This window comes from Schistocerca piceifrons, chromosome X (genome assembly GCF_021461385.2).
Source record: "Schistocerca piceifrons isolate TAMUIC-IGC-003096 chromosome X, iqSchPice1.1, whole genome shotgun sequence".
NCBI lineage: Eukaryota > Metazoa > Arthropoda > Insecta > Orthoptera > Acrididae > Schistocerca > Schistocerca piceifrons.
In genome coordinates, this window is record NC_060149.1 from 667,829,695 (window position 1) to 667,856,646 (window position 26,952).

The 26,952-nt window shown below is 40.2% G+C and overlaps 1 protein-coding gene across 3 annotated transcripts in view; it reads right to left on the reverse strand.

Moving 5' to 3' along the window:
- Positions 1-26,952, reverse strand: part of LOC124722867 (myb-like protein O) — a 99,697-nt gene that overhangs the window by 39,235 nt on the left and 33,510 nt on the right. For all 3 annotated transcript variants that reach the window (XM_047247997.1, XM_047247998.1, XM_047247999.1), the window contains exon 3: positions 11,028-11,123. In XM_047247997.1, coding sequence (XP_047103953.1) covers positions 11,028-11,123 — 96 coding nt within the window. The remainder of the gene's footprint in view (positions 1-11,027; positions 11,124-26,952) is intronic.

Below are 26,952 nucleotides of genomic sequence, written 5' to 3' on the forward strand. Positions count from 1 at the left end.
ACATCGCCCACATGGTTGCTGCGTGTGGTCAGTGTGCTCAACAACTGGCTGCACCTCGTACTATGCCCTCACTGTGGCCTGATCCGGCGCAGCCATGGGAACGGGTGCACGCTGACTTTGCCAGCCTCTTCCCCGGTACTTATTGGCTACTGTTAATTGACGCCTTCTCGAAGTTTCCGTTTGTTGTTCGATGTCTGTCGCCCACCACTGCGGCAACGACGCTGGCTTTGTCCAAAATCTTTGCTCTAGAAGGTCTTCCATCCACGATCGTCACGGACAATGGCCCTCAGTTCTCTTCGCAGGCCTTCCGTGATTTTTGTACTGGACAAGGGATTCATCATGTTACAGCACCGCCCTTTCATCCACAATCGAATGGGGAGGTCGAGCGCCTTGTCCACACTTTCAAAAGCCAGATGAAAAAATTCCTTAGTGATTTTTCCACAGATGATGCTCTGCTGCAATTTCTGAGTTCTTATCGCTTCACACCACTGGGTGATCGCAGCCCTGCTGAACTCTTGCATGGCCACCAACCGCGCACTCTACTGCACCTGCTTCACCCTGTCAGGCCTTGTGCTGTGGCCCCTAGTGCGGGAAAACACTCGGTGGGCGCTGACGTGTGGGCATGAGGGTATGGATCTCGCCCTAAATGGATTCCAGGGGTGGTCAAGGCTCTTCGCGGCCGCCGGCTTTGTGAAATACGTATGGACAACAGCATGGTTGTTCGCCATTACGACCAGATGCGCACACGAGTGGTGGCCACGCCGGTGCCACCGCCCCTTCCTTCGCCTCCACCAGCCTGAGAAGCCAGTCCTATTGCTGCTGCTGCCGATCTACCATATGTGTTGATGCAGCCGACGTTGCTACCGCTTCCGAGTACGCCGGAACCGGCCCCAGTTGCGACGCCGCCTTCTCCGGACCCATCTCGCTGGAGCACACCCCCAGGTCCACGACACCTATGGATGCTGCTCCGGAGTTTTCACCCATCATCTCGTCCAGGAGGCACGTTCCACGCACGGGCTTCCGTCCTGGACATTTTCGACCATACTCTTGTGTCTCTCTGCGGGATCTTCTCGGGGTCTCACAAGAGGCCATGGATGTCTCCGCACTGTCCATGTCTCCCAGGAAGTGAGTTGTTGTTGTGTTTTTTTTTTTTTTTTTTCAAGGGGGAAAAGTGTTGTGACAGTGCCACGATTTTAACAGTGCCGCCACGACAGTACGCGCAAACGGCGATAGAGGCGCTCCGCAACTCGGCTGAGCGTGGGAGCACCACCTAGCTACGAACGGCGCCGGCCGCATGTCACGGCATGGCAGTCGAATAAGAGATACTGAGTTGTTATCATGTAACGAGCCATTGTTCCTAAGTGAGTGTGTTTGAATATCCACGCAATTATTGGTGATTAAAGGTTACAACAGTGTACCACAAGGTTCAGTGCTTGAACCCTTCTTTTTTCTGGTATACATGAATGACTTTCCTACTTCCTTGCCTCACAAGTCCACAATACAAGCCAATGATACTACCCTGATTACGGTGGATAATGACTAGGAGGAGGTGTGTGGGAGGGGGGGCAAAAAAAAAAAAAAAAAAAAAAAAAAAAAAAAAAAAAAAAAAAAAAAAAAAAAAAAAGCAATACTTGAAAAGTTTACCATAGGGCTCAACAATAAGCAGCTTATCCTACGCAATAGCAAGACAAACTATGAGTTTCTTCCTGCACAAGCCAAATGAAAAAGTACATGAGTGTGACTCTATAATACTTCTCGGAATCCACCTGAATCAAAAACTGACCTGGAAAAGCTACACTGAACAGTTATGCACCAAGTTATCTAGAGTAGCCTTTTTGTTAAGCAAATTAAAAACATTAGTTAGTGAACAATGACTACTACCTTATTACTATGCCTTATTTCTGTCTCGTCTGCAATATGCAATAAAACTATGAGGCAACTCTTCTGCTCCTCAAACAGTGTTTCCGTGGCAGAAGAAAGCTGTAATAGCAGTCACAGGAATTACAAGCCAAAAATCATGTCAAAAGCATTTTAAAGACCTACATATCTTGACTGTACCTTCACTTTATTTTAAAACGTATCTTTTCCCACAAATAAATAAATACTTTACCTTGCAGAACAGCTATTCTTTCCCACAAAACTAGAAACAGAAATAAGCTACACACAGAATTTTTAAGACTGTGAAAGATGCAAAGCAGTTTTATACACATAAGACTCAGGCTATATAACAAGCTACCACCACTTACCTAAGGATACTTTCGAGAATCATCTTCATAAATTGTAGCTGATAAGTGGGTTTACAGTGTTAAGGAATCTGAATGCTCACAGTAAATCTCATCATCCCCATATGTTGTTCAAACCCATCAATTACTTTAATTATTAAGCTAAGATGGTAATAGAAATTCAATATTTTGTGTTCCTCAAATTGTTAAAGTGTACGAAAAAAAATCAGATTTGTATAACATAGAGTGTGTCTAGTGTTTCTTATCAGTCCCAAGCACACCACATCAATCTGACAGTGCTGTGGAAATTTCTAGCAATAACATGGTAAAATATTAAATGTGATGTAAAACACTGTTACTTAAAACACTGTTACATTAAAATCGTTACTTCAACATACGCTGTCTACGAACAGACAAATAAACAAATAAATAAATATCAAACCAGTACTTCAAATTGAGCTGTGCATTGCTCAACTGTGAGTGTGTGAAGTGTATCACCACTCTTGTGTGTTGTAATTTGTTTTCTAGTCTAGATAATCTACACTAATGCAAAGTAAAAGCGCACGCACACCAGTTAAGTTGCAACCTGTTGTCTTTCTTGTTAATAATTCAACAATATTTTCCCTCATTATCCAAAAGGCCTAAGCTCCTTTGTAGGTGGCTCTCAAATTTACGCAGAGCCACCTTCCTGCATTTTTTAATTGCCCAGCAGCATGGTGCCTTCATAGATGTCCAGCAAAACTGTGGAATGGATACTTGAGCAGTGTAGTCACTTATGTTGTTAATATGACCCACCCATCCTAGACATTGTTGTGATGTTCAATGACAGCAAGTTGACTGCGCAGCATCCGATTTTGTCTACCTGAGCACCCATTTTGGCTACTTTATCCTGCACTTACTATGTTTGGCTGACGTCTTCAGGTGAGGTGGTGGTTGCAAAGCATCTATGAAAAGTGTGTGTGTGTGTGTGTGTGTGTGTGTGTGTGTGTGTGTGTGTGTGTGTGTGTTGAGAGAACAATGATACAGAATGAGCCCATGGCATGGCTGACGTGTTTGCTCTGCCTATCTGCCTATGTCCAATAAACATGTCTCTGGTGATAAACAAGCTCCCTGTGCTTAACCCCAGGGCAAGTGGTTGCTGAATCCCGTACAATATGGGAGGAATGGTTGGGTGGCTGTATGATTAGATTCAATTTGAGCTTCTTGAGCTTGATCAAGTAAAGTAACATAAGCTCAGGTAAGGTAAAAGAACATATGGGCATGCTATGATCCGCATGCACTGATGCAGCAGCTGTCTGTAAGTTGATGGTGAGGCATAAGACGAGATGAGGTATTCATCAATTTCACAATTCGTCATTCTTCCTTTAGCTCTCTCCTGCTGTGGCATTCCTTTTCATGGAGTGTTTAGTTACAGAATATGACTTCACAAACTTTAAAATTGTCTCCTGGAAACACACATACAACAGTCTTCCCTCTGCTTGACATTTCAATTCATCCACATGTTTCCTGAACTTTTCATGCCCCACTGCAGTATGGGAGCCAACCTTGTGGTGCACTTGTGAGAACTCTCTTTCTTTCCTGTCTTTCCATAAGACAGGAGCAAGGTAGCATGGCCTGACTGCTTTGAAGCAGGCTCATTATTCCTGATCCCCTGCTTTGAATTTGAAGACATTGGTGAGGTGGTGTTACTAGAAAAATTCTATTAGTCTACCTGTTTGGAGGATGCATTATTCTCATTACCAATGCAGTCTCCTTCTTACTGAGTCCATTCTAGGAGTATTTGTTGGTTGAATCAGAAGTGCAAATTTACAGTAGCATGTACAGGTGCAGGTTATAGTGCGTTTATTAACTGTCAGTGTGAGTGCCAACAATGAACTACTCTTTTTCATCTTAGCATACTAGATTTTGTGAGTAACCTTGATTTCCTTTCTCTTAATGAAGACATGATAATTTCTGCTCCAATCTGGATTGCTTCATTGGTGGCTGTACTGCCTGTACCAAATGTCACCTGCCCTTTGCACACTAATCTGGGCATGTATATGGGAGATTCTAATAAATTAGATCCACTGCAATGTATTCTGGTGACTTCGGTGTATTAAATATAACAACAAAGCAGCAGTCTTTCCGAAGTTATTGTTTACTCCCTTCACAATGTTCTTGACACAAGTTACATCAACGGTTTCCTTTCTTGTTCTTGCTGTAACAATCTGTTACTGCAAATAAAGCAGTTTGCAGATCAGTAGTTATGTCATATTCTCATAGAAGTTTTTTGCTTCTAAGCTTGCTTATTTAGGCAGCTTTTATTTGTCTTGACCAGGAGTGTACTGTTATATTGCCTCTTCGATTTATTGACCAACCATGTCTCATTTATTCTTTATGACGCAAGAAAGATGACAACTGTTCAAAAGTACATTCCTATCATGTAATCACAACAAATACATTCTTTTCCATTGGATGTTTTATTTTCTTTACTGTTGAGACTTCTTTGGTTAACTAGCCATGCAAAATCTCTTGATTGCTTAGGTGAGAATACTGCCCGATGAGCCACCGGAACCACTGTGAGCGTTACAGGAAGTAAATGTGGTATTCACCAACGTCCCATGAGCAGCTGAGTCAGCTCAGACAGGGCTCCACATATCTGAATCAGCCAATGAAACTGAGGTGTAGCAGGCGGTCTGTATGTTGCCAGTTATTGGATGTTAAGCCAGGATCCTTGTTGCTTGTGACCTGAAATGACCCACGGTTTCTGAAGTATTCTCAGAGCAAAGGCTCGTCAAGCTCCCTGTGCTGAATGTCACAGATTTCTGTATGCATTACATCTAAACACCATGCACTACTACTATTTTAACAAGGGTGCTTTGCAATTCAAGCATAACGATTTCCATTGGAGAGAATGTCAACTAATATGTTAGGTTGCATTGGTGTACAAAGAAATTGCTTATGTGCGGTTCTTGATATTTTTGTAGTGTAATAATTTATCCATTAAATTTCGGGAGTTCAGCCATATAAACCTGATTTCATGTGGTTTAAAACAATGGAACAAGTACTGTAAAGTACTGTAGCTAAAGTCGGCTCACTCTTAAGACGACCGGAATATATACGGCCGAAATATTAGAAGAAGAAGAAGAAGAAGAAGAAGAAGAAGAAGAAGGAGGAGGTGGAGGAGGAGGAGGAGGGAGGGGAGGAAAGAAAGAAAGAAAGAAAGAAAGAATTTTATGTGGCTGCATTCCCAAAATTTAATAGACGACTTGCAAAAGTGCTTAGCAAGTTGTATGCTGTTTTTTTTTTTTTTTTTTTTTTCTTTTTTCTTTTTTTTTCTCTAAATTCTTATAATGAAGAAACTGAATACTGTTTTCCTTGTTGCTTCTTCTATTCTAATAATATACAGACTTTGAGGTACAGGGAGTAGTTTATTACTGATTCTCAGCTCACGGAAGTAGGTTTCTTCGTATGATTATTCTGATGGACTTCGTTAATAGAGTATAGCAGAGGTAGGCAGAAACATGAGGAGAGCATTTGAACATAATACAGTGAAGCAGACATATCACATAAATATACCGAAATAATTCCAATCCCCAGTGATATATCGTTTAAAAGTGAATTACAGCAATAGCATTTGAACATAATACAGTGAAGCAGACATATCACATAAATATACCGAAATAATTCCAATCCCCAGTGATATATCGTTTAAAAGTGAATTACAGCAATAGCCATCAGTCAATGATTAACAGCAAACAACAGTGAAAGTTAAACCTTCCCAGATTACATAGGAAATGGTCATTACATCAGGCACACATTTCTCACAGTTCCTATCACTCTGCAGAAACTGGCAACATCACAAACTCTTGAGTTCACTATAAGCCCCATGGAAAATACACAACCCTTCACATCCATTGGTGTCTGTCTTTGCTCTCGGTTACTTTTGTGCAGAGTTGTTAAATGACATTAAAACCAGGTACACTACTCCTTAACAGTCAGTTGCTGCTGAGGCCCCAATGCACAGTCTGAACTGAACCTTCACCCAATGATGTATGGGGTAACTAACTAGCAGCAAGTGTTGCTATTATTGATTATCTGGCCTAGAAAATGTTAAACAATCACACCAGACATCTACTGCCATCTGAAGAATGAAATTCACAGGAAGTTATGAACTAAGCACCCTCATTTTTTCCAAAAGAAATGAATTTTTAAGAATATCAGTCTTCCATACCAGAGACTTCTGCATCCACCCATTAAGTTATGTGTATGTAGCCGAATTGTTTGGCCACCTAGAACCGGTATAAGATGAACTGGTCTGTATGGCTGAATGCTAGTGACCTGGGGTTCAGGGTGAGGCTTGACCGGCTCAGCCAAAGCACTGCACCTTGACCAGCTGCAGCGACTGCTCTAGGTGAGCCCAGGTGCAAAAATGTCAGCATAGGGCAGGATGTGGGTAAATTCTGGTACAGGGAATTTGGATACCGGTCAATCACTTAAGAAAGCCAGACAAGCTGATAGATGGCTTTTTACAGTTCTTAGGAATTCAACAATCAATAACAGTTACAGAACTAAAAAACTAAACTCCGCCTGAACAGGTCAAGAAGGCCCAATGGTACCAATCGGCCACCATATCATCCTCAGTCCACAGGTGTCACTGGATGCGGATATGGAGGGGCATGTAGTCAGCACACAGCTCTCCCAGTCATATGTCCATTTATGAGACTGGAGCTGTTACTTCTCAATGAAGTAGCTCCTCAGTTTACCTCGCATGGGCTGAATGCACCCTGCTTGCCAGCAGCACTCGGCAGACAGGATGGTCACCCATCCACGTGCTATCTCAGCCTGACAGCGCTTAACTTTGGTGATCAGACGGGAACTGATGTTACCACTGTGGCAAGGCCATTGGCACAGTTACATAATAAATCAAATCTGAATAAACCCATAATTTCAGAAAAATGAGGTGCATCCACTGACACAACAATATTTTCAATACCTTTAAAAATACAGAAGTTAATATTTGACAGTAATAAAATATTTTCATGATAAACCTCAGAATTAAAAACTTTTACATGCTTAATGTGATATCAACAAACATTATTTCAGATGATAGTATTGCACTACAGCTATCGTACCTGGAAGCTACAAGTCTGAATCAATTTTATTTCTTGATTTATTACATTTTTGATCTCTTTTCATTATGCAAATGGTTGTCAGAACATTGTATCCTCCACAATAACAAAGCAAAGGAATGCAGCACGAGTACCTCAAATATTGTCATACTTACGAATTTATTTGCATATGTTACTATTTTTGCCAGATGTTTATTTAACTATTGATTACAATTACTACAAAAAAAAAATAAAAATAATAAAAAAAAAACACCTGGTAATTTAAGAAGTAGTCAATCGTGTGTTAGCTGACACCACTATTGAAATGATAACTGAAATATGCTTCTATCAAGCAGACATAAATAATTGTTTAAACAATATTTAATGACAATTTGTTGTCATTTAATATGAGCACACTTGAGCAAGAATAATAGCATATTTATTTATGAACTAATCTTTATTTGTAATTATTGCAAACGTTCAGAGTGTGACCAAATGTATACAACATTTCTCTATTTAAATGTTGTTGATAATGTATTACATTAGTGCAGAAAGTGGTCAAGTTGAGTCAAATCATGTCTGGAGAAATTAATAATGAAGCATTTTTGGTGGGGATGGCCTTCAAGCCAATGGAGAAGCAGGCAGTAGCGGAACATCAATGGAGTCAAGTGAAGAGAGATTTTTTTGGGAGGTGTGCTCAAGTAAGCAATTCCAGACACTTTTAAATTTGTCCTTTAAGAAGGAAGACCTGCTGGTGATATAGTGTGTTTTACAGTCGAGTGGGTGATTGATTCTGGACGATGAATGGCCACTACTACACACTAACTTTTTCCGATTGCATTGCGGAATCAAGAGTAGACAGAGTATGAGTTCCTATATGTTCTCTCACATCTATTAATTTTTAAATCATCATGTTGAAGAACTCTGAACTATTTTGAGCTGAGCATTTCATGTACTGTCATCATGAAATGGACTTAAGTTTTTAGGTGTGTTGGATGACTACTTAGCTTGGGGATTCTGCTACCATTATCGTAATGCTCTCAATGCTACTATTGCATTTGATAAAGTTACTTTTGTCTGTATTTTAATTGGCCATTGCAGCACCACTCTCCATTTACTTGAGCTGTACTTCGGTGGATAAACATTATTCAACACAATTCTCTGTCATCTACGTAACTTACAGATATTACAATATAATCATTTTATTAATTTATCTTTTATTTAATTTTCCTGTGTATTTTATTAATTCATAATTTTAACCAATGCACCGGGTATTTGACTACAGGATCACAGCTTGGCATGAAAGCACACATGCACAGCTTGACTCCATGGTTACACTGATATATTCCTTTTAAACAAAGCCATGTACAGCCCAATTACCTAATGTGCAAGTAACATCAGGTTAAAGTCACAACTGCTTTGCTCATGTGAGATGCTGTGTAGAGAGCAACTACTCAGCAGAAAACTGTTAAGTAACATTGCATACATAAACCTGATGAGTCACCTATTAGTTACACATTTTTATATGTGTGAAATTTTTTAGCACTCATCAGTCAAATAAATGTCAATAACTGTTGAGGAATTGCATTTATGAAGTGTGATGTTGCACTGATATCTCATTGAAAAACAGGTACAGTATGATTTGAACACTTTATAATTAATGAAATGTATTTTTCCACTCGGTTATTCTTTTTTAAAGTTTCATAGCCACATCTAACCTGTAATGTAAAATATTCATATAGGAGAGTGGATTATTCCTTCATCATATAAAGACATTTTGGGAACTAATGATTATAGTAGTATAACTGACTATGCTGCAAATTTGACGACCTCAGTAACCTGTGTGGTTTTTGTCGTACAATAGATGAAGTTCTTTAACGTATTCTGAGTCCTCAGTTTTGCCCGTGTGTGTGTGGGCGGGGGGGAGGCTATAAACAAAATCGACAGATTTATAATGCATGACGAAACTGACAAGTAAAGATATACAATATTCTCTCTGAAACACAGACTAGGTGAAAGAAAAAAGATTGTGTGCAGAAGGGGGAAAAATGCTTGTATTACAAAGGAAGGACAAAAAGGATGTTGCAATTAATGATATAGAAATTTAACAGAGTGGGAAAATTATCAAGAAACCTGCATCACTTATTGTTGCAATCACACAATATAAGGTGTGGGTCAAGCAGGCAGCAATGTAAGTGTATCAAGTACCACCAAACAATGAGATAAAATAGTATTTTTTTTACGCTTAAACTGGTGGTATGAAATTCATCTGTAATTTACAAGCAATTAGACAGCAGCAAGACAACTCTGAAATTCCTGATTTCTGTTGCAGAGTACTCTGTAATGAAATACAAAGGAAGTAACACTTCATAGAGCTTCAGGTCTTCCTCCCACTTGCCACAACCATTTCAGTTATCTGAGCACTATTTACTGAAAACCATTTCACTCTGGGGAAGGAATTCAACCCAACCAGGAAATACCACACACACGTGGAGCAAGAGGAACTTATAAAAAAATGTAATGAAAATCAACATATCATTAATGTGCGGACGGCATACAAATAAATTTGACTTCTAGAACAAAAATTTTCCAGAAATAGATAACTATTTCAATAGTCCAAACAAATTAAGCAAGCAATTGCAGCATTCCCCCATTCATGAGTAGTGATAGATTTTTTGCTAATATACAAAAGCCAAACATCTACTGTTTAACAGCCATAGTGTTGATGTCCACAGATTACAAGACTTAATGTGGGGCACACAACTTATACTGCAAAAGGGTTTGATAGAAGAGATATGTTAAATACCAACACACAAACAGCCCTCTTCTTAATATTCTTGTCTCACAGTATCATCACGTGCAATGTCTTTGTGCTACTTTTCACTCTCTTTCAAAGTTTGTTATGAACTTTATCCTTCCCATCAAGGTTTATGAAAAGTTTTGGAAGAAACAAAGGTTACCTGTTTTCACAATGAGGATTATACTTCTGACAGTTCTTTAACAAGAATTTCTTATACACAATCACTTACCCAACCTGGCTGAAAGGTTATTTTGGTCCCAACAGAAGGCAGCCATACAGAAATAGCTCTGGTTTGGCAAGGTTATTGGGGATAGCTCAGTCTGTGCAATATGCAATACCTGACACTGTCACAGTTGAGAGAGAGGGGAGGGGGGGGGGGGGGGGGAGGGGGGAGGGGCTGAGGGTTGGTAGGGGGAAGGAAGATTAGGATTTGATGTCCTTTTACGTGACTGTCAGTATAGGTGGAGTCCAAGCTCAGACTTGAGCACCGAACAGCCAATTGGCTGTGTCCATCTCAAAAGAACTGTCTATGCATATGCATTAATCAACTTGGGGAAACCACAGAAAACTTGAATCTGAATGGTCACTTTGGGATCTGAACCCCAACTCAAGATTCCAAGTTCTGTGTCATCTCACTTGGTGCCATATTTTAGATCTGAAAGGTGGAGACACTTACAATTTAAGTTATGTGTACAGTTGCCATAAGGCAGTTCTCTAAAATACTTGTTAGCTTTCTACTTGCAATGTATCATTAAAGCTCTGCAACAAAATAAAAGGATTGTATGCTTGCATAGTCAAAACAAAAGTGTAGTACTTATGCAGAAAATATCTTGCCTCTACAAGTTTCTCAATGCTCAAACATTTCACCGCTGCTTCTCTCCTAATTAAAGTAAGTATTAATAATAGGCTGCTTACAGAACAAGCCTATTCCAAATGTAGTTGTCTGACGTTGCTCAGTAGCTCGCACCTCCCCAGACTGGGGCTTTGATGCGTTCAGTACACTAGGTTCACCTGAAACAAGACAAAAAGCAATATGCTCACACCAGAAATTAGAACAGGATAATATATTTTAAAATAAAAATAATATCTGGTTCAAAAACAACAATTTTTTATTATGTCTGACAGCTTGCAACACAAAGTAAGTAAATGCCAGTTGAAAAGTCTGCTGATGATATTTAACACAGCAATGTAGCATTAAATGGCATGTTAGACAAAAATCCAGCCTATGCTGCCTCCCTATAATTCCCCAAAACAAGTGTGTCAAGGTAAGAAATGTACTAATTTCATTGATAGGATTAACAATTGACTGACCACGATCTAGAAAAAGACAAATGGGAAAAATAACATTTTCTTCCATACTGAGGACTGGCAACTTGCTACTTCAACAACAACTAATAATCAATACAGAAATCACAAATAAGATGAAAATGAATAAAGATAAAGTTATGCAGTGGTAAAATGATGAAATAAATTATGGAGAACTCATTTTCAGATAAATTTAACTTTTTTCATTTCTTAAAAACTCTCCAACAGAATAACGTTATTGCTATTTGAAGAAAACAAAACTATTTTCTGCAATCCTCTTTGCAAAACTAAATTTTAATTTTATATATAATGATATAGTAATTTCAAATAGAAAAAACACACGCCTCTGTTAACTATCTATTTTAGCTGTTTGTGACAATAAACAAACCAACAAATCATATTGGGAAATTTGGACATTTATCATTTATGTACTTTGTTACATTACACAGGGTCATTTCACTAAATGGGGACAAACTGCAAGAAACAATTCCCCACAGGATAAAGGACCAAAAAAAGGTCATACATGCATATAATCAGAAATGTATTCCAAGTAATGCTTCGCCACTTGAAAGTGGAGATAAAAGGCCTTTTACAGTGACCCCAGTATCAGCACCAAACAATTGCCCGCAATCATGAGGTATGCCAGACAAAGGTATGAAACTTTCTCCACAACTGCCACCGTCCATACCACAACATGTAGAAGCTTTATTACTATGGAATCATCTCTGTGGCAATGGTTTTGTTGTTAGTTCATCGCACAGTGCACTACCATGCTGAGATTTCCATCATCCCTTCTACTCGTATGTGAGACAATGCTTATGAGGGAAGGCACGACCAGTCTTCACAATAGCAACCAGTGTTATCTCCATGGTATGGTGGCAGTGAACCATCAGCACTGGTTCAGCCTCAATATGTGGGCAGTGATTATCGGCGAGCACCTCGTGGGATCAGTCAACCTTCAGCAACGCCTCACAGGTGAGGCATATCTCCTCTTCCTATGGATGACCCGGGCTCCCCCTGCTGGAAGGTGTGTCTTCCGTGGAATGATCGGCAATGTGGCTACTACATGATAGTACTCTAGCTCACTGCCATTGAGTGTGAAGCTAAAACACAAGTACAAACAGAAGAATCCCACTTGCCTGGTGTGTTCTCATTTGCTTTCTATCACTGATACCTACACTGTCAAAAGATTGTTTCCTTCAACATTCAAGTGGGTGTACCCCGACCCCCTTGTAGCCCACCTCGTCATATGTCCATATATAACCCTCATTGCTTCTTATCCATTCAGAGATCATTTCCAGCAGTTTATCCCCATTTAGCAAAACCACCCTATATATGAGAATTCTGATTTAGCCCTAAGCGTATTAATGGTGGCAAGTCTGATTTTTTTATATATATATATATATATATATATATATATATATATATATATATATATATATATATAATAGAGGGAAACATTCCACGTAGGAAATAAATATCTAAAAACAAAGATGATTTGACTTACCAAATGAAAGTGCTGGCAGGTCGACAGACACACAAACAACCACAAACATACACACAAAATTCAAGCTTTCGCAACAAACTGTTGCCTCATCAGGAAAGAGGGGAGGAGAGGGAAAGACGAAAGGAAGTGGGTTTTAAGGGAGAGGGTAAGGAGTCATTCCAATCCCGGGAGCGGAAAGACTTACCTTAGGGGGAAAAAAGGACGGGTATACACTCGCGCGCGCACACACACACACATATCCATCCACACATATACAGACACAAGCAGACATATTTAAATATGTCTGCTTGTGTCTGTATATGTGTGGATGGATATGTGTGTGTGTGTGTGTGCGCGCGCGAGTGTATACCCGTCCTTTTTTCCCCCTAAGGTAAGTCTTTCCGTTCCCGGGATTGGAATGACTCCCATATATATATATGGGGATGAAAGTGGAGATAAAAGGCCTTTTACAGTGACCCCCAGTATATATATATATATATATATATATATATATATATATATAACCTGATGAGATTAGGGCCTTCAGGCTTGTAATGATACAGATGTTGATCCAGCATTTGACAGATTGAATCTGCCCCCTTACGCTTATTGGTTACAACACAGCGTGCCTCTTTGCTACGGCGCAGAGCATCACTGACTAGAATGCCCCCATAGTTCTGGAAGGAACGAGTTGGCACCTAGAGATCGGGTGGCAGGAGGCAGTGAGTCAGTCACACTTGAGTCATACCCAAAGCCATCACATGACCTGGTGGTGATTATGTATGAGAGAGCAACTGAGGTAAGTTAAAATATTAATTTGTCAATTATGAAACATTTAATATTGAAAAGGCAGTTGTATAGAGAAAGAATGGCAATGGCTAACTCATTTTATATAATGAATGACGAGTACATGCAAGTGCGAGTCCAGTTAGTAACCATGGTTAAGTGATTTGCTATCAAGTGTGTTATTTAATTTATAACGTAAATCACTGTTATAGCCTCCGAATGGGCTTGTTTTGTGTAACTATGAACAGAGTACGCAGAGCATGTATCATAGGCTACACAGTTGAGGCTGTAATTACCAACCATGTACCTTGGGAGTAAGTTTCTCTTCAAGAAACTGGCTACTTTAGATGTCCGATATCTTTAAAAATATCAAATAGTCAGACTGAAACTTTTCCAGCAAACTGATAAAAAAAAGGGTGGCAGCTTACATGTGGGTGAAGCGCAACAGCACAGACTGCAAGATACTTGGACGTAATCGTAAGAAGAACAAAAAAATGGAACAGTTTTCTAAATGTTTCGGAAGGAACAGCTGCTGCAAGCCAGCAAGAAGAAGGTGATGGTGGTGGTGATTTGTCTTGAGGCGGTGCTCAACATCATGGTCATCAGCGCCCTGACGAAAAGTCAGTATGCAAATCTCATTGGTGGGGACGAAGGCTGTCCCCACACGTGGAGCAGTTTATAACATATTAAAGTCTGCCACCCTTCCCCACCAGTTTAGGGATGAGGCCTGACTGTTCACAAAATTTCACAACTCTTGTAACAATGGTATCAGTATCTGCAAGGATGGTGGGCAGATCTCCAGCGAGACTGAGGGCTGCTCTAATATCAGTAGAGGCATAGCCACAATATGCTGAACTGAAAGCAGCACACCACAAACTTCACAGAATGGTGTATCCTCCCACCGGAAGAGGAAGCCATGTGTGAAAGGGCTATGTCCAATGCGCAGTCTGGTAAGCAAAACCTCCTTCCAGCGGTGAGGCTGACATGATGTCCACCAAGCCTTTTTGGTCGATTTGAGCAACCGCGGTTTGTTGTCTGTCACCTGCAACCATTCAGTCTCCCACTGACGCATGATGCATCTGTCACAAAATGAGATAATGGTATGCAATGGGATGGGATATTGATGGACAGCACCATCTCAACATGCTTCCTTGGCAGCCTTGTCAGCCATGTCGTTACCCTGTATTCCAATGTGGCCAGGTACCCAGCACAAGATCACCAACTTGCCACGGTGTTGGAGCCCCTGTAAGGAGTCATGGATGAGCTGAACCAGTGGGTCTACCGGATACATTTGGTGAAGTGCCTGCAGCACACTAAGAGAGTCAGAACAGACAAGAAAACTCGTACGGTGATGTCTGTGAACCCTCTCCAGTACCATCAGAATGCCATCTAACTCTGCATCATAAGTTTAAATTGTTCTGGAAGACACACTTTAAACACCCTATCAGGGAAAACAGCAGAACAACCGAGAGCAATCCCCTGCTGGGATCCATGTGTATAAAGAACGATAAAACTATGGTACATACTTAAAATAGACAAAAACAAAGTTGTATAAACCAAATCTGGGGTACAACTTCCTGTGTACTGTGTCAAGCTTAAAATCACTTTGGGCCTTTGAAGACACCAAGGTGGCAGTGCGTTCCATCCCTGGGTGTGTATTTTCGTGCCCGAGAGATCCATATCTTTGAGACGATCTGTAGCATGTATACCAAATGGCTGGGTCACTTGGGGCCAATTCCTGAACAGTCGTTCAAAGGTGGGTTGGATCACTGAACTAAATGCCAATGACTGAGGTGACGTTGAGATTTTCAGCACCTGTCGAGCCAAAAGATACATCGCCGAATCCAGAGTGGTGGTTCACCAGCCTCTGCGCACAAACTCTGAACTGAGCTGGTCCGAAAGGCTCCAGTCGATATCCGAATGCCCTCATGATGGATAGCATCTAACATCTGGAGGTAGGAAGGATGGACCGATCCGTAGCCCACGCTGCCATAGTCTAAGCGTGATCGAACAAATGCCCTATAAAACTGCAGGAGGTGGGACCTGTCAGCTCTCCATGTTGAGAAACCAGACTACCCAATGGATAACAGATGCTGCATTGCAATGATAAGCAGCCAGCAGTACAGCAGCCAGCAGAAGCGCAAAACACGTCACAAAATGCAATAGGCCATTAACCAAAAAAATATGCAGTAGAAACTGCTTAATAGTGCAGCAGGAAGTAGTCAATGATAGAGGCTGCATAGGCCTTCAGCAATATGTAAAACTGCTCATGATGAAACAGTGAAATTTTAGAACTGTGAATATTGGTAAATTTGGAATAATGTTCAGAAAAATAGAAGTAAATTTCAAATAGTGTAAAATGGAGTCAATATTGTGTGTAGAGGAAATCAAACCTAAGAGTGTTTCAGATGAAGATGATTATCAGTCAAATGTAAAGGGACACGAAAACTGGCTGTCAGGAGGTGAAATGGAACAAGAAAATGAATCCAATGTGGATGAAAATCTGATAGCTACTCAACAAAATTGTTCTTTGAAGATAGTACGGAGTGGGAAAGTGTGGGAAGTCATGCCACACGCCAAACAGTTGGTACAAAAACCAAAATGGAAAGGCAGGAAGCAGTTGGGGCAAATAAAGATAGGGGGTATGACATATTTGAAGAAACACCAAAGCCAAGCAGAGAAACTGGTTTTGATTTCAAACTACTAATGAAGGCAATCAAGGAGTTAGATGAAAAGCAGATAGGCAAACAAAAGAAATGGAATCATCCCTAAAAAGAAAGTAACTATGCAAACAGGTGAAATTAAAAGGTCCAACAAAGGAATGAAATTACGAATACTAAGTGAACTTCAATCAAACATTAAATAACAAAAACAAGATCAGGGAAAACAATTTACAAATTCTGAGGCAAAGTTTAACGCATGGGAGGAAAAACGAGATAATGAATTAAAGAAAGGGAAGGAAGAACAAGAGAAAGTCAACAAAGAAATAAAATCACAGTTGAGGAAATAGAAACCAGTAGTTAAACGTGAACACCAGATTCACTTTAGCATAATGCTAGGGATAAATGCAATAGCAGTTTCACAAAGATGAATGTATAAGGACGAAAAGAAACTAATAAACAGGTTCAAGAGGTCAGACAAAGGTGAAAGTCACAGAGCAGGTGGTAGCAGAAGTACAGAAAGTACAACAAAAAACCGAGCAACAGATCAAGCACATTTTATCAGAGACCCTAAGTAGCAAATTAAATCATTACATGGCCAAACTGCAGTAGTGACCAAAAGTTACCCTCCAGTAGAGTACATAAACAGTTGTCAGTTCAGTAAATTCCACCATAAAAGCAAGTTGAACTCCATTGTGATTATAAGAAATTTTCAGGGATTGCTGTCAAAATTATGGGATGAAAGGACTAAAATTGCTTGCATCAATCAAATGAAGGATAAAGCATATAACTGGGGTATACGGTTAGATAAGGAACATTTATCCTATGCAGAATCTGAGAATGTGTTCCTCAAAAATTATTGGTCTAAGAGCAAACAGGATGACATATTAATCTCTATATGCAGTCACCCATAATAATAGGAGAATGGACAAAACTTACAGCAAGTTCTTAGAAACAGACTTCGAGAGTAATCACTATCTTGATGTGTCGTATGATGAAACAAATATGGTGCGCTGGATGATACAAAGGCTGCCACGCGAAGTACGTAGTCATTTAATAAGATCTATTATTGATTCCATGGAGCAGGCCAGGGTTGCACAATCAGTGCATGAGGATAGGTCACCAGAAGTGAACAGAGACAATTTCAGTAGTGCAACACTGCAGAATGGGAGACACTATGAACAGGAGTGACGGATCGAACAGAGAAATGGTAGAGGCTGAGGACACGGCAGTTACGCTTTCAGATCTCATGATGAGAAAATGGACAGGCAGAAGAGGGGAAGAAAGACTGTCCTTGCACGAAGATAATTACAACAGATGGGGGCAAAGAGGTGGAATGGAAGCTGCCGAGAATGGAAGAGTGACCTGACCTGAAACATACATTGCAGGGCCTCTAAACACGAATGGAGAAGAAAGATATATTTATGCAATAAAGGCTGAACAACTAAGTGACAAACAAGATCTACTTCAAGAAGATGTAGTAGTAAAAGATAAGGTGGTCATTATTCTGATAACTGAAGTTAAAATATCTGGGCATGTAATTAAGTCTTCAGTCTGTTCGGGAAGCCAGCAGTGTGCTACAGCTAATAATGTACATATTGAGCTCTTGTAATCAGGTAGCAACATACTGAGCTTAACAGTTAGTGGATTCAAAATAAAAGGAGTAGTTGGGGAATGTGGGAAAATGATAAACAGTCAAGTAATGTTGGAAGTTCAGAATGGAGGAGATGTAAATATGATGGATACAGTAGTTGTATTTAAATAGAATGGATGTAGAAGTCCTGATAATTTACGAGCGGAAGTTACTACAGGGTCAGACTGGTTGACGGAGCACAAAGTAGAAATGGATTATAAGAAAATTAGGTGTGATTTCGTGATGGAGAAAAAGACAAAATGAAAACTTTCAATGAGAGTATATAGAGTATGAAGTCTTTCCCGCACGTACTAAGTAACAACCTGTAAAGGTGTAATGCAAGAGGAAAATTTCGCAAACCATAGCCAGGAGAGTATAGATCCTGTCAGTACAGAAGCAAGAAGTGAACTCGCATGGGAAGAAGTCAGCAGCAAAATACATGGAATTAGGAATATTGATGGAAGAGCAGCTGAAACGCTATCCAAATTAACCAAAAGATACTCAAAAGTTTTTGGAAATAGACCACAAATAATAAAAGGCCCAGCATATTGTATAAAAATAAAGCCTCATAAGCCATATTTAAGCTGCCTTATCCAATACCACATGCCAGAAAAGAAGCAGTAGTGAGGGAATTACACAAGATGCTAACAAATGAAGTAATAGAGCGAGCTCAATGTCAATACAACAGCCCACAAGTTAGAATGCTAGACCAAGTTCTAGGAGAAGATTCACTGAAGAAAATTACAATCTACATAGACGGCATGTTAGTACCCAATGCAACATGGGAGAACACTTAAGTACTCTGGAGGAGATATTAGAAAGATATGAACATACAGGTGCCATGATTAATTCTCAGAGGTCAGACTTCGGAAGACTGGAAATACCTATCCTGCGGCACATTAGTGGGCCAGAAGGAATAAAAGCTGACCTAGACAAGCTGACAGCAAGAAACAGGACGCAGTTGAAAAGTTTCGTTGGTCTCTGTGGACTCTACCACTGATTCATTGGTGAGCAAACATTAAATAGTGAGGCACACTGCATAGATTGTTGAAGGAAAGAAACATAGTCCTGGATAGAAGAGTGTACCGCAGATTTTGAAAAAACAAAACAAAAACTTTGTAATGCTCCAATACTTGCTCATCCAATATGTCAAAGATGTTTTACTTAGGGTGCGACATGTTGGATTATGGACTAGGGGTCCATTTATATCAAAAAGATCAGGAACAAGAAAAATAAGTAATTAGAGTCATTGGTTTCGGTAGTTGGGTGTTGAATGCACAAGAACAGAAGTACTCAATAATGCAGAAGGAAGCATTTGCAGTAGTGTATGGTTTCACCAAATATGGATATTATTTAGCTGGACGAAAATCTACTGTAGTAATGGATCACAAGGCTTTGTCTTTCATGTTAACATGCAGACTACAAATTAATGAGGTGGATGCTTGCTCTGCAAGAATTTGATTTCAGTGTTCAATACAGGCAGGAATTTCGTGGAGAGTGCCAGATGCCCTATGTCGAATGCTGGTAGGATCAGAAGAACATTCTGCACCTCCATTGCCTAAGGAAAGCAGTATTAGTCTCACAAAAGGGGTTACACACAAAGGGAGAGCACGCAGAGTAATAAAGGACACCAGAAGAGAGAAAACAAGAACGAAGAGTAATTGCTGCTTAAAAGGAAGTACAATAGCCCTGGGGAAGACAAGATCAAGGCACATAACCTCTTGCGTGATGGTGTATTATACCACAGGAGTAATGTAGATGGAAAGATAAGGAGGATGTCCATTCTGGAACAAATTATAAATGATGTCATATGGTATATCCATCTCAGTTGCGGACATTTTGGTCCGAGGAAATGCACAGAAAAGTTACAGTGAGATTGCTGGTTTTACAACATGACAAGATGGATAAGGAAACTGTTGATGAATTGAGAGATATGTCAGTAAAACGAAGACTACTACAGCACAGCACAAAGGGTCTTTGCATGCAGTACTGGAAAAGGAACACAAAGAATCAACTGCAGGAGATCTGAAATCTAGCTGTCTAATTATATATCTACACACATCAAAAAAAGTTTTGCTTCACCCCAGTTCCCACTACTCCTGAAGATAGACGTTGACTGTGAATACTGTATCACAGACACAGTCCTTTTCACTGTTCAGGGATGTCACTAAACCCGGCCAAAGATGTAAACAACCATGGATGAGCAGCGCCTATTAGATGGAGGAGGTCCGACAGCCGATCAGTTCCAGTCATTCCACCAGGAAGGAGGTACACGGCTTGGTCAATACTGCAGTTCGATCGTGTCTGCATTGTTACTTTGTGCCAGGAAGTGCTCTCAGCAAGGGAAGTGTCCAAGTGTCTCTGAGTGAACCAAAGCGATGCTGTTCAGACATGGAGGAGATACAAAGAGACAGGAACTGTCAATGACATGCCTCGCTCAGGCCGCCCAAGGGCTACAACTGCAGTGGATGACCGCTACCTACGGGTGATGGCTCGGAGGAACCCTGGCAGCAATGCCACCATGTTGAATAATGCTTTTTGCGCAGTCACAGGACATTGTTTTATGACTCAAACTGTGCGCAATAGGCTGCATGATGCGTAGCTTCACTCCCGAAGACCATGGTGAGGTCCATCTTTGCAACCACGACACCATGCAGCGCGGTCCAGATGTGTCCAGCAACATGCCGAATGGACCGCTCAGGATTGGCATCACGTTCTCTTGACCAACGAGTGCCGCATATGCCTTCAACCAGACAATTATCGGAGACGTGTTTGGAAACAACCTGGTCAGGCTGATCACTTTAGACACACTGTCCAGCGAGTGCAGCAAGGTGGAGGTTCCCTGCTGTTTTGGGGTAGCATTACGGGGGCTGGTGGTCATGGAAGGTACCGTAATGGCTGTACGATATGTGAATGCCATCCTCCGACCGTTAGTGCAACCATATCGGCAGCATATTGGTGAGGCAACAGTCTTCATGGACTACAATTCGTGCCCCCATCGTGCACATCTTGTGAATGACTTCCTTCAGGACAACGACATCGCTTGACTAGACTGACCAGCATGTTCTCCAGACATGAACCCTATCGAACATGCCTGGGATAGATTGAAAAGGGCTGGTGATGTGACCCACCAAACACTCTGAGGGATGTACGCTGAACTGCCATTGAGAAGTGGGACAATCTGGACCAACAGTGCCTTGACAAACTTCTGGATAGTATGTCACAATGAATACAGACATGTATCAATGTAAGAGAACCTGCTACTGGATATTACAGGCACCGGTGTGTACAGCAATCTGGACCACCACCTCTGAAGGTCTCACTGTATGGTGGTACAACATGCAATGTGTGGTTTTCATGAGTAATAAAAAGGGAGGAAATTATGTTTATGTTGATCTCTATTCCAGTTTTCTGTACAGGTTCTAGGACTCTCAGAACCGGAGTGATGCAAAACTTTTTTTGATGTGTGTATAGTGGCAATCTACTTATTCTCTTGATACATGTGTTTGTACTCTTTGATGAAAGCAACGAGAAGCAAGATAGCAGAAAAATTAGCACTACTTTCATATAGTGTGCATACCAAAGTGCCTTATCAGTGACAATGGGAATCAGTCCACTAGTACGGTATGGATCGATGTGTTGTAACAATATGGTTTAGAGCCAACATACATATCCAGATATAGGCCTGGGATGTGGGACGAAAACATTTGAAAGGCTGAAAACGCTTATCAGGAGAGCTGATGCACAAGAAAGTCAATATGACAAGATTGTGCATCCTATAGTGTACAGGGTTGGGGACCTTTTGTTAATATGTACCCATGTTCAATAGAAAAAGGATGATAAAGTGAGGAAAAAAGTTTTGCCATGTATATAAGGGACCCTATGAGGTTTTATCTTTGAAGCATCCAAGTACTTTGGATCTTAAAGAGTGCAGGAGTAGTAGGCTTTATGATAATGAACACATTTAAAATGTGAAGAAATAGTTTCCCAAGGAACAGTCTCTTTCTAAAGAGAAAGAGGGGAAGAGCAGTGAAAACCATTAGCGTTATAAATAAAGTGTTTAAAGTGTGACTGTAAACTGTAATTAGCACTGACACATAGTTGTAATGAAATAACTCTTTCAGAAAGACAAAGCTCTATGGACATACTAATTATGATTAAAAACAATACAGGAAGTGTGTAATGCATATTTTTACACTAGTGTATTGAGAATGTAAGCTTATGCAGCCAAATATTTAGACTTGTCTTTTAAAGCACAGTGATGATAGTGTCAAGCAATAGGCAGGCATAGCACTTGTGACACTTGTTACAGTGGGTGGCAGGTGCGAGCAACAATAACGTGTTAGCCCCAAGAGCCGACAGTGCGTACGGCATATTTTGTTTCACACTGGGAGCTGACAGTGGCTGTGTGCTGCGTTTGATGGCACAACGGCATGGCACAGCCGAACAACGTGAGGAAGTAACAGATTACACAGTGGATGAGACTTCAGGAGGCAACTGAAGGAACTGGCTGGAGGGGGAGACTACAGCGGCCGACAGGACGCTGGTAGTGCGCAACGTCACTGAACCTCCTCAGCTCACAGCAGCAGCTGTCAGCAGCTATGAGCTGCTGAGGTGCTTTGTATTGCAACACAATGCCAACCCAAGGCAACCAAGCAGAGTGTGTGTGTGCCGCGCTTCATAGTGCTGCGCCCGCACTCGTGTGTGTGTGTGTGTGTGTGTGTGTGTGTGTGTGTGTGTGTGTGTGTGTGTGCGCGCGCGCCCGCCCACCCACCCGCTTCCTTTCATAACACTTGCTTACTTGCTTCCCCCCCCCCCCCCCCCCCCCCCCCCCCCAATTCAAAATTTGCTAACATACCAAGATTGATTTTATGCAGACGCAAATTTTACAGATAAATTACCTTGATGAGTAGCAGAATAAACACATCTCCATATTTTACAAGCATTTTTATCCAGATTTAGCCATTCGAGCTGGGGTACTATCCTTGTGATAAAAACATCATATAAAGTTTACAATGTCTTAAAATGCAGAAACCTCAAAACAGATTTCACTATCAAGAACAAGCTTGAGCAGAAAGTACCCTATAGTTGCAAAACAACAACACAATACAAAATGCAGGCACATAAACAATCAAATAAATTGATTATGACTACTCCCATATTCCTCAAACAGGTAAATACTTTATCAGATTTAAAGAAAATATAGCAGCACAGATGGCAAAAAATTAAAAAGTTTGAAATATCTGCAGTAGGCGCACACATGAGAAATGAAACACCGAGGTAACATCAGTACCATTATCCCCATGTCCAACCACTAGGCACACTAAGACACACAGACACAAGCTGTAGAAAACAACTAATGTATCCCTTACACAGGCTTGATACTAAACCATGATTAATCATTTCTTATGCAATATATGTTCTCTGTTACCTCTTTACCTGTATTAGTGTGAGCCCAACTCTAACATGAAGAAACAAGTGATAAATGACAGACAAAAATACAAAACTCCCACACTGACTGGTATGAAACACAAAATCTTTGACCACCTTCAAACCTTCATCATGATTGAAGGCGGCAGTGGTGAATGGAGTGGGTTTTATAGCTCCACGAACATCAACTGCTCAGTTGATGTTTGTGAAGTTATACAAATGAGCAGCTGACTTTTGAGGAGCTATATCACCCACTCCATTCACTGCCGCTGCCTACGGTTACTGTATGAGGGTCTGAAGATGGTCAAAAACTGATCAAAGCTGGTTACCACAAAATAAATGTTTTTTTGTGGTTGAGACTTTGTGTGCTCATTTTTAAAAGTAGTTTTTTCCAAACAACTGTTCTCCATGAGAAATGTTCTAAAAATTACCAAAACCTTTGGATGAATAGTCTGGCACTTAATCACTGAAGCACACAAAAAACAAATTATGTTATTTCTAGCCCCAGTTTTATAACACGCACAAAGAAAGAAAAAGTGTTCAGTCAATTTTAACATGTTTATTTCCACGATCAGTTAGCCACATGGAAAGCATAATAGGGGCAGTAACCCTCACCTGCAAACACTCATGAGTAAAAAATGAATTTTTTTTCATATCTTTTCTGCTACTAGCTGCAGTATTCCTTATATCTGCACCTCACTGCAGAATTTATAACATGTCATTTTAAAAAATAGAAATGCATAGAGTGAGTATGTTTCTGGAAAAAAGCTGGTGACCACTGAAAGGTGTTTATACTGATATTTACTTATAAACTTACGCAAATGCAACAACCGACATAACTGAAATATTCAGATCCACAAAATTAAAATGTTTCTGTTCCGACAGTTCCATAGATTACCCACAAATAGTACAGAAAAAGATGAAGATCTATGTTGAACTCACTTCAAAGTAATTCTAGTGATGGGCCATTCTCCAAAATGCATAGTGGAAAAACAAAGATATTCGTAAATTTCAGTTGATTTTTTTTTTTTTTTTGCTAATAGATTTTTTTGCTAATATCCAATTGGTCTACCTAAAAACTCTGAAAAATTCAGTTTTAAAAAACCTTTAAGCTTAAAACTATATACGAGGGCTATCCACAAAGTACATTACGTTTTGGAATTAAAAATAAATAAAGTATTGGAAATTTTTTTTATTATATACATATGAAAGCCACACTTAAATACTACTTTTCTACATAGTTGCCATTTAAATTAAGGCACTTATCGTAGCGATGGATGAGCTTGGAAATTCCTTCGTCGTAAAATTCGGCTGCCTGCACCTTCAACCACATGGTTACCTCTTCTTGAAGCTGTGCGTCGTCATCTAAACGCTGCATAGCCAACCTCTTCTTCATTGCTGGGAATAAGTGGCAGTCGCTCGGTGCCAGGTCCAGACTGTACGGCGGATGAGGAAACAACTCCCACTTAAAAGATTCGAGAACTTCACGAGTGGCATTTGCCATGTGGGCCCGGGCGTTGTCGTGAACCAGCAAGATCTTTGAGCCCAACTTTCCCCTGCGCTTGTTTTGTATTGCTCTTCTGAGGTTGTGCAGAGTTTGGCAATACCTTTGAGAGTTTGTTGTAGTGCCTCTTTCCAGGAAATCCACAAAAATCACACCTTTTCTGTCCCAAAAGACAGTCATTACGTGGTTGAAGGCGCAGGCGGCCGAATTTTACGACGAAGGAATTTCCAAGCTCGTCCATCGCTACGATAAGTGCCTTAATTTAAATGGCAACTATGTAGAAAAGTAGTATTTAAGTGTGGCTTTAATCTGTATACAATAAAAAAAATTTCCAATACTTTATTTATTTTTAATTCCAAAACGTAATGTACTTTGTGGATAGCCCTCGTACCAGGCTGCTGTTTAATGATGGGAATCTCTGTGTACGGCCCACACAGGGTATGGTGGGTGATGCGCAGTGCCTAGTTTTCATCCAAAGTGCTGGGCGAGTTCATTCATTTGTTCGGAAGGGGAGGCCGATAGTGTCTGAAACCTTTTGGCAGGCCGGCGATGACAGATCCGAGGCGCACACCCTGCAATCTTTCTCAAACAATTTTACACAACTATTCAGTAAAAAATTATTTGTTTACTTATAGCTTTATATGTCAGGTTCATGATGACATGTCCATCATTTTGTTAATGGTCATAGTTATTCTGATATTTATGTGGAAGTAAGACACTGCGCGAAATTTGAAAAGTTTGCAATGAAAAATAGATGTCACTATGATTTTGCGTTTGGTGCATATTACATAATATGTTGCACAGTATTGATTTAGCTAACATACTAAATTTTTCTTTAGACTTGGGTGGAGGTCTCTATCTGTCACCAATCTCGAGAAAATTGATCTGATGTAGCACACTCAGTTGTGATCACACCACACCAGTGATAAAGCCAGAGTGAAATATCCACACCATTCCTCATATTTCATTAACAGTCTGAAATATCGAAATGAGATTTATGATAGCACACAAAAAGGAGAGTATTTTGACATATGGTTATTGTGCGAAACTTGATTATCTACTGTTTTATTCCAGTAACTACAGACTTTTTCTATTAAAGAATGCAATTTATAAGGGTGAAATGAGAAATGCTATAGTTTTTGGAACAACATAAGCGAAGACAAGTTTATTTTGTACCGAGAATGTGTTTTTTTACTAAGCTAATGACCTTACTTTTCCTCAGTTTCTAACTTAATAAACCTCTTTTTCACAATTCTTTCGCAACTATGTCTGCACAACATATTAGTGAGGTGAGACAGTGTAAACTCCACTGTGTTTTGGCAAAAGAAGCAAATTTTAACGTGACAACCAGAGCAATGTGTGGGTTTTACTCAAAATTTGCCACACATGATGCTTCTCTGAAAGTTACAAATGGTTATCAAGCCAAGCAAAAATAAATCACTACATTTTTGGCGAAATTCTTTTTAGATATTAACCAAAGAAGAGGTGACAGTAGATCTTTTTGAATGGTCACCATGAAAGTGTGAGTGTGGAGGGGCACCAGTTAAATATTAATGCGAGCGTAGGCTTCAGTTTAGAATGGCAGTTCCTCTCCAGCACTCGACATTTCCCCTACAGCGCCTGTCCATAACTCCCATCACTACCACTCTTCCTATGCAGGACCTGATATCTGCGCATCTACCGGCCATGGTATTCTGCATGCACTGTAAGACTGGCATGTGGAATCTCTCTCTTGTATTACAGTATAGGCTTTTGGGACTATGTCAACCTGCTTAAAAAATGTTGTGAAAAGACTGGGTTGTATGATAATGTATAAACTGCTAGCAATGTCTGAACCAGACTAACTGAGTAATAAATCAATAGTGGACAGCTAAGTCTCACCCTTACCTACCAGACAAGACTCATTGCAAATGCGGATACAACATTGGTTATGTCCTATGAGGCAGTTTAGAATTAAACCCAGTGTTTTCAATGGATACGTTTAGTTCGTGCTTCAGTCCCCTTATTGAAAATAGAAACTAATTTAATTTGGTGAT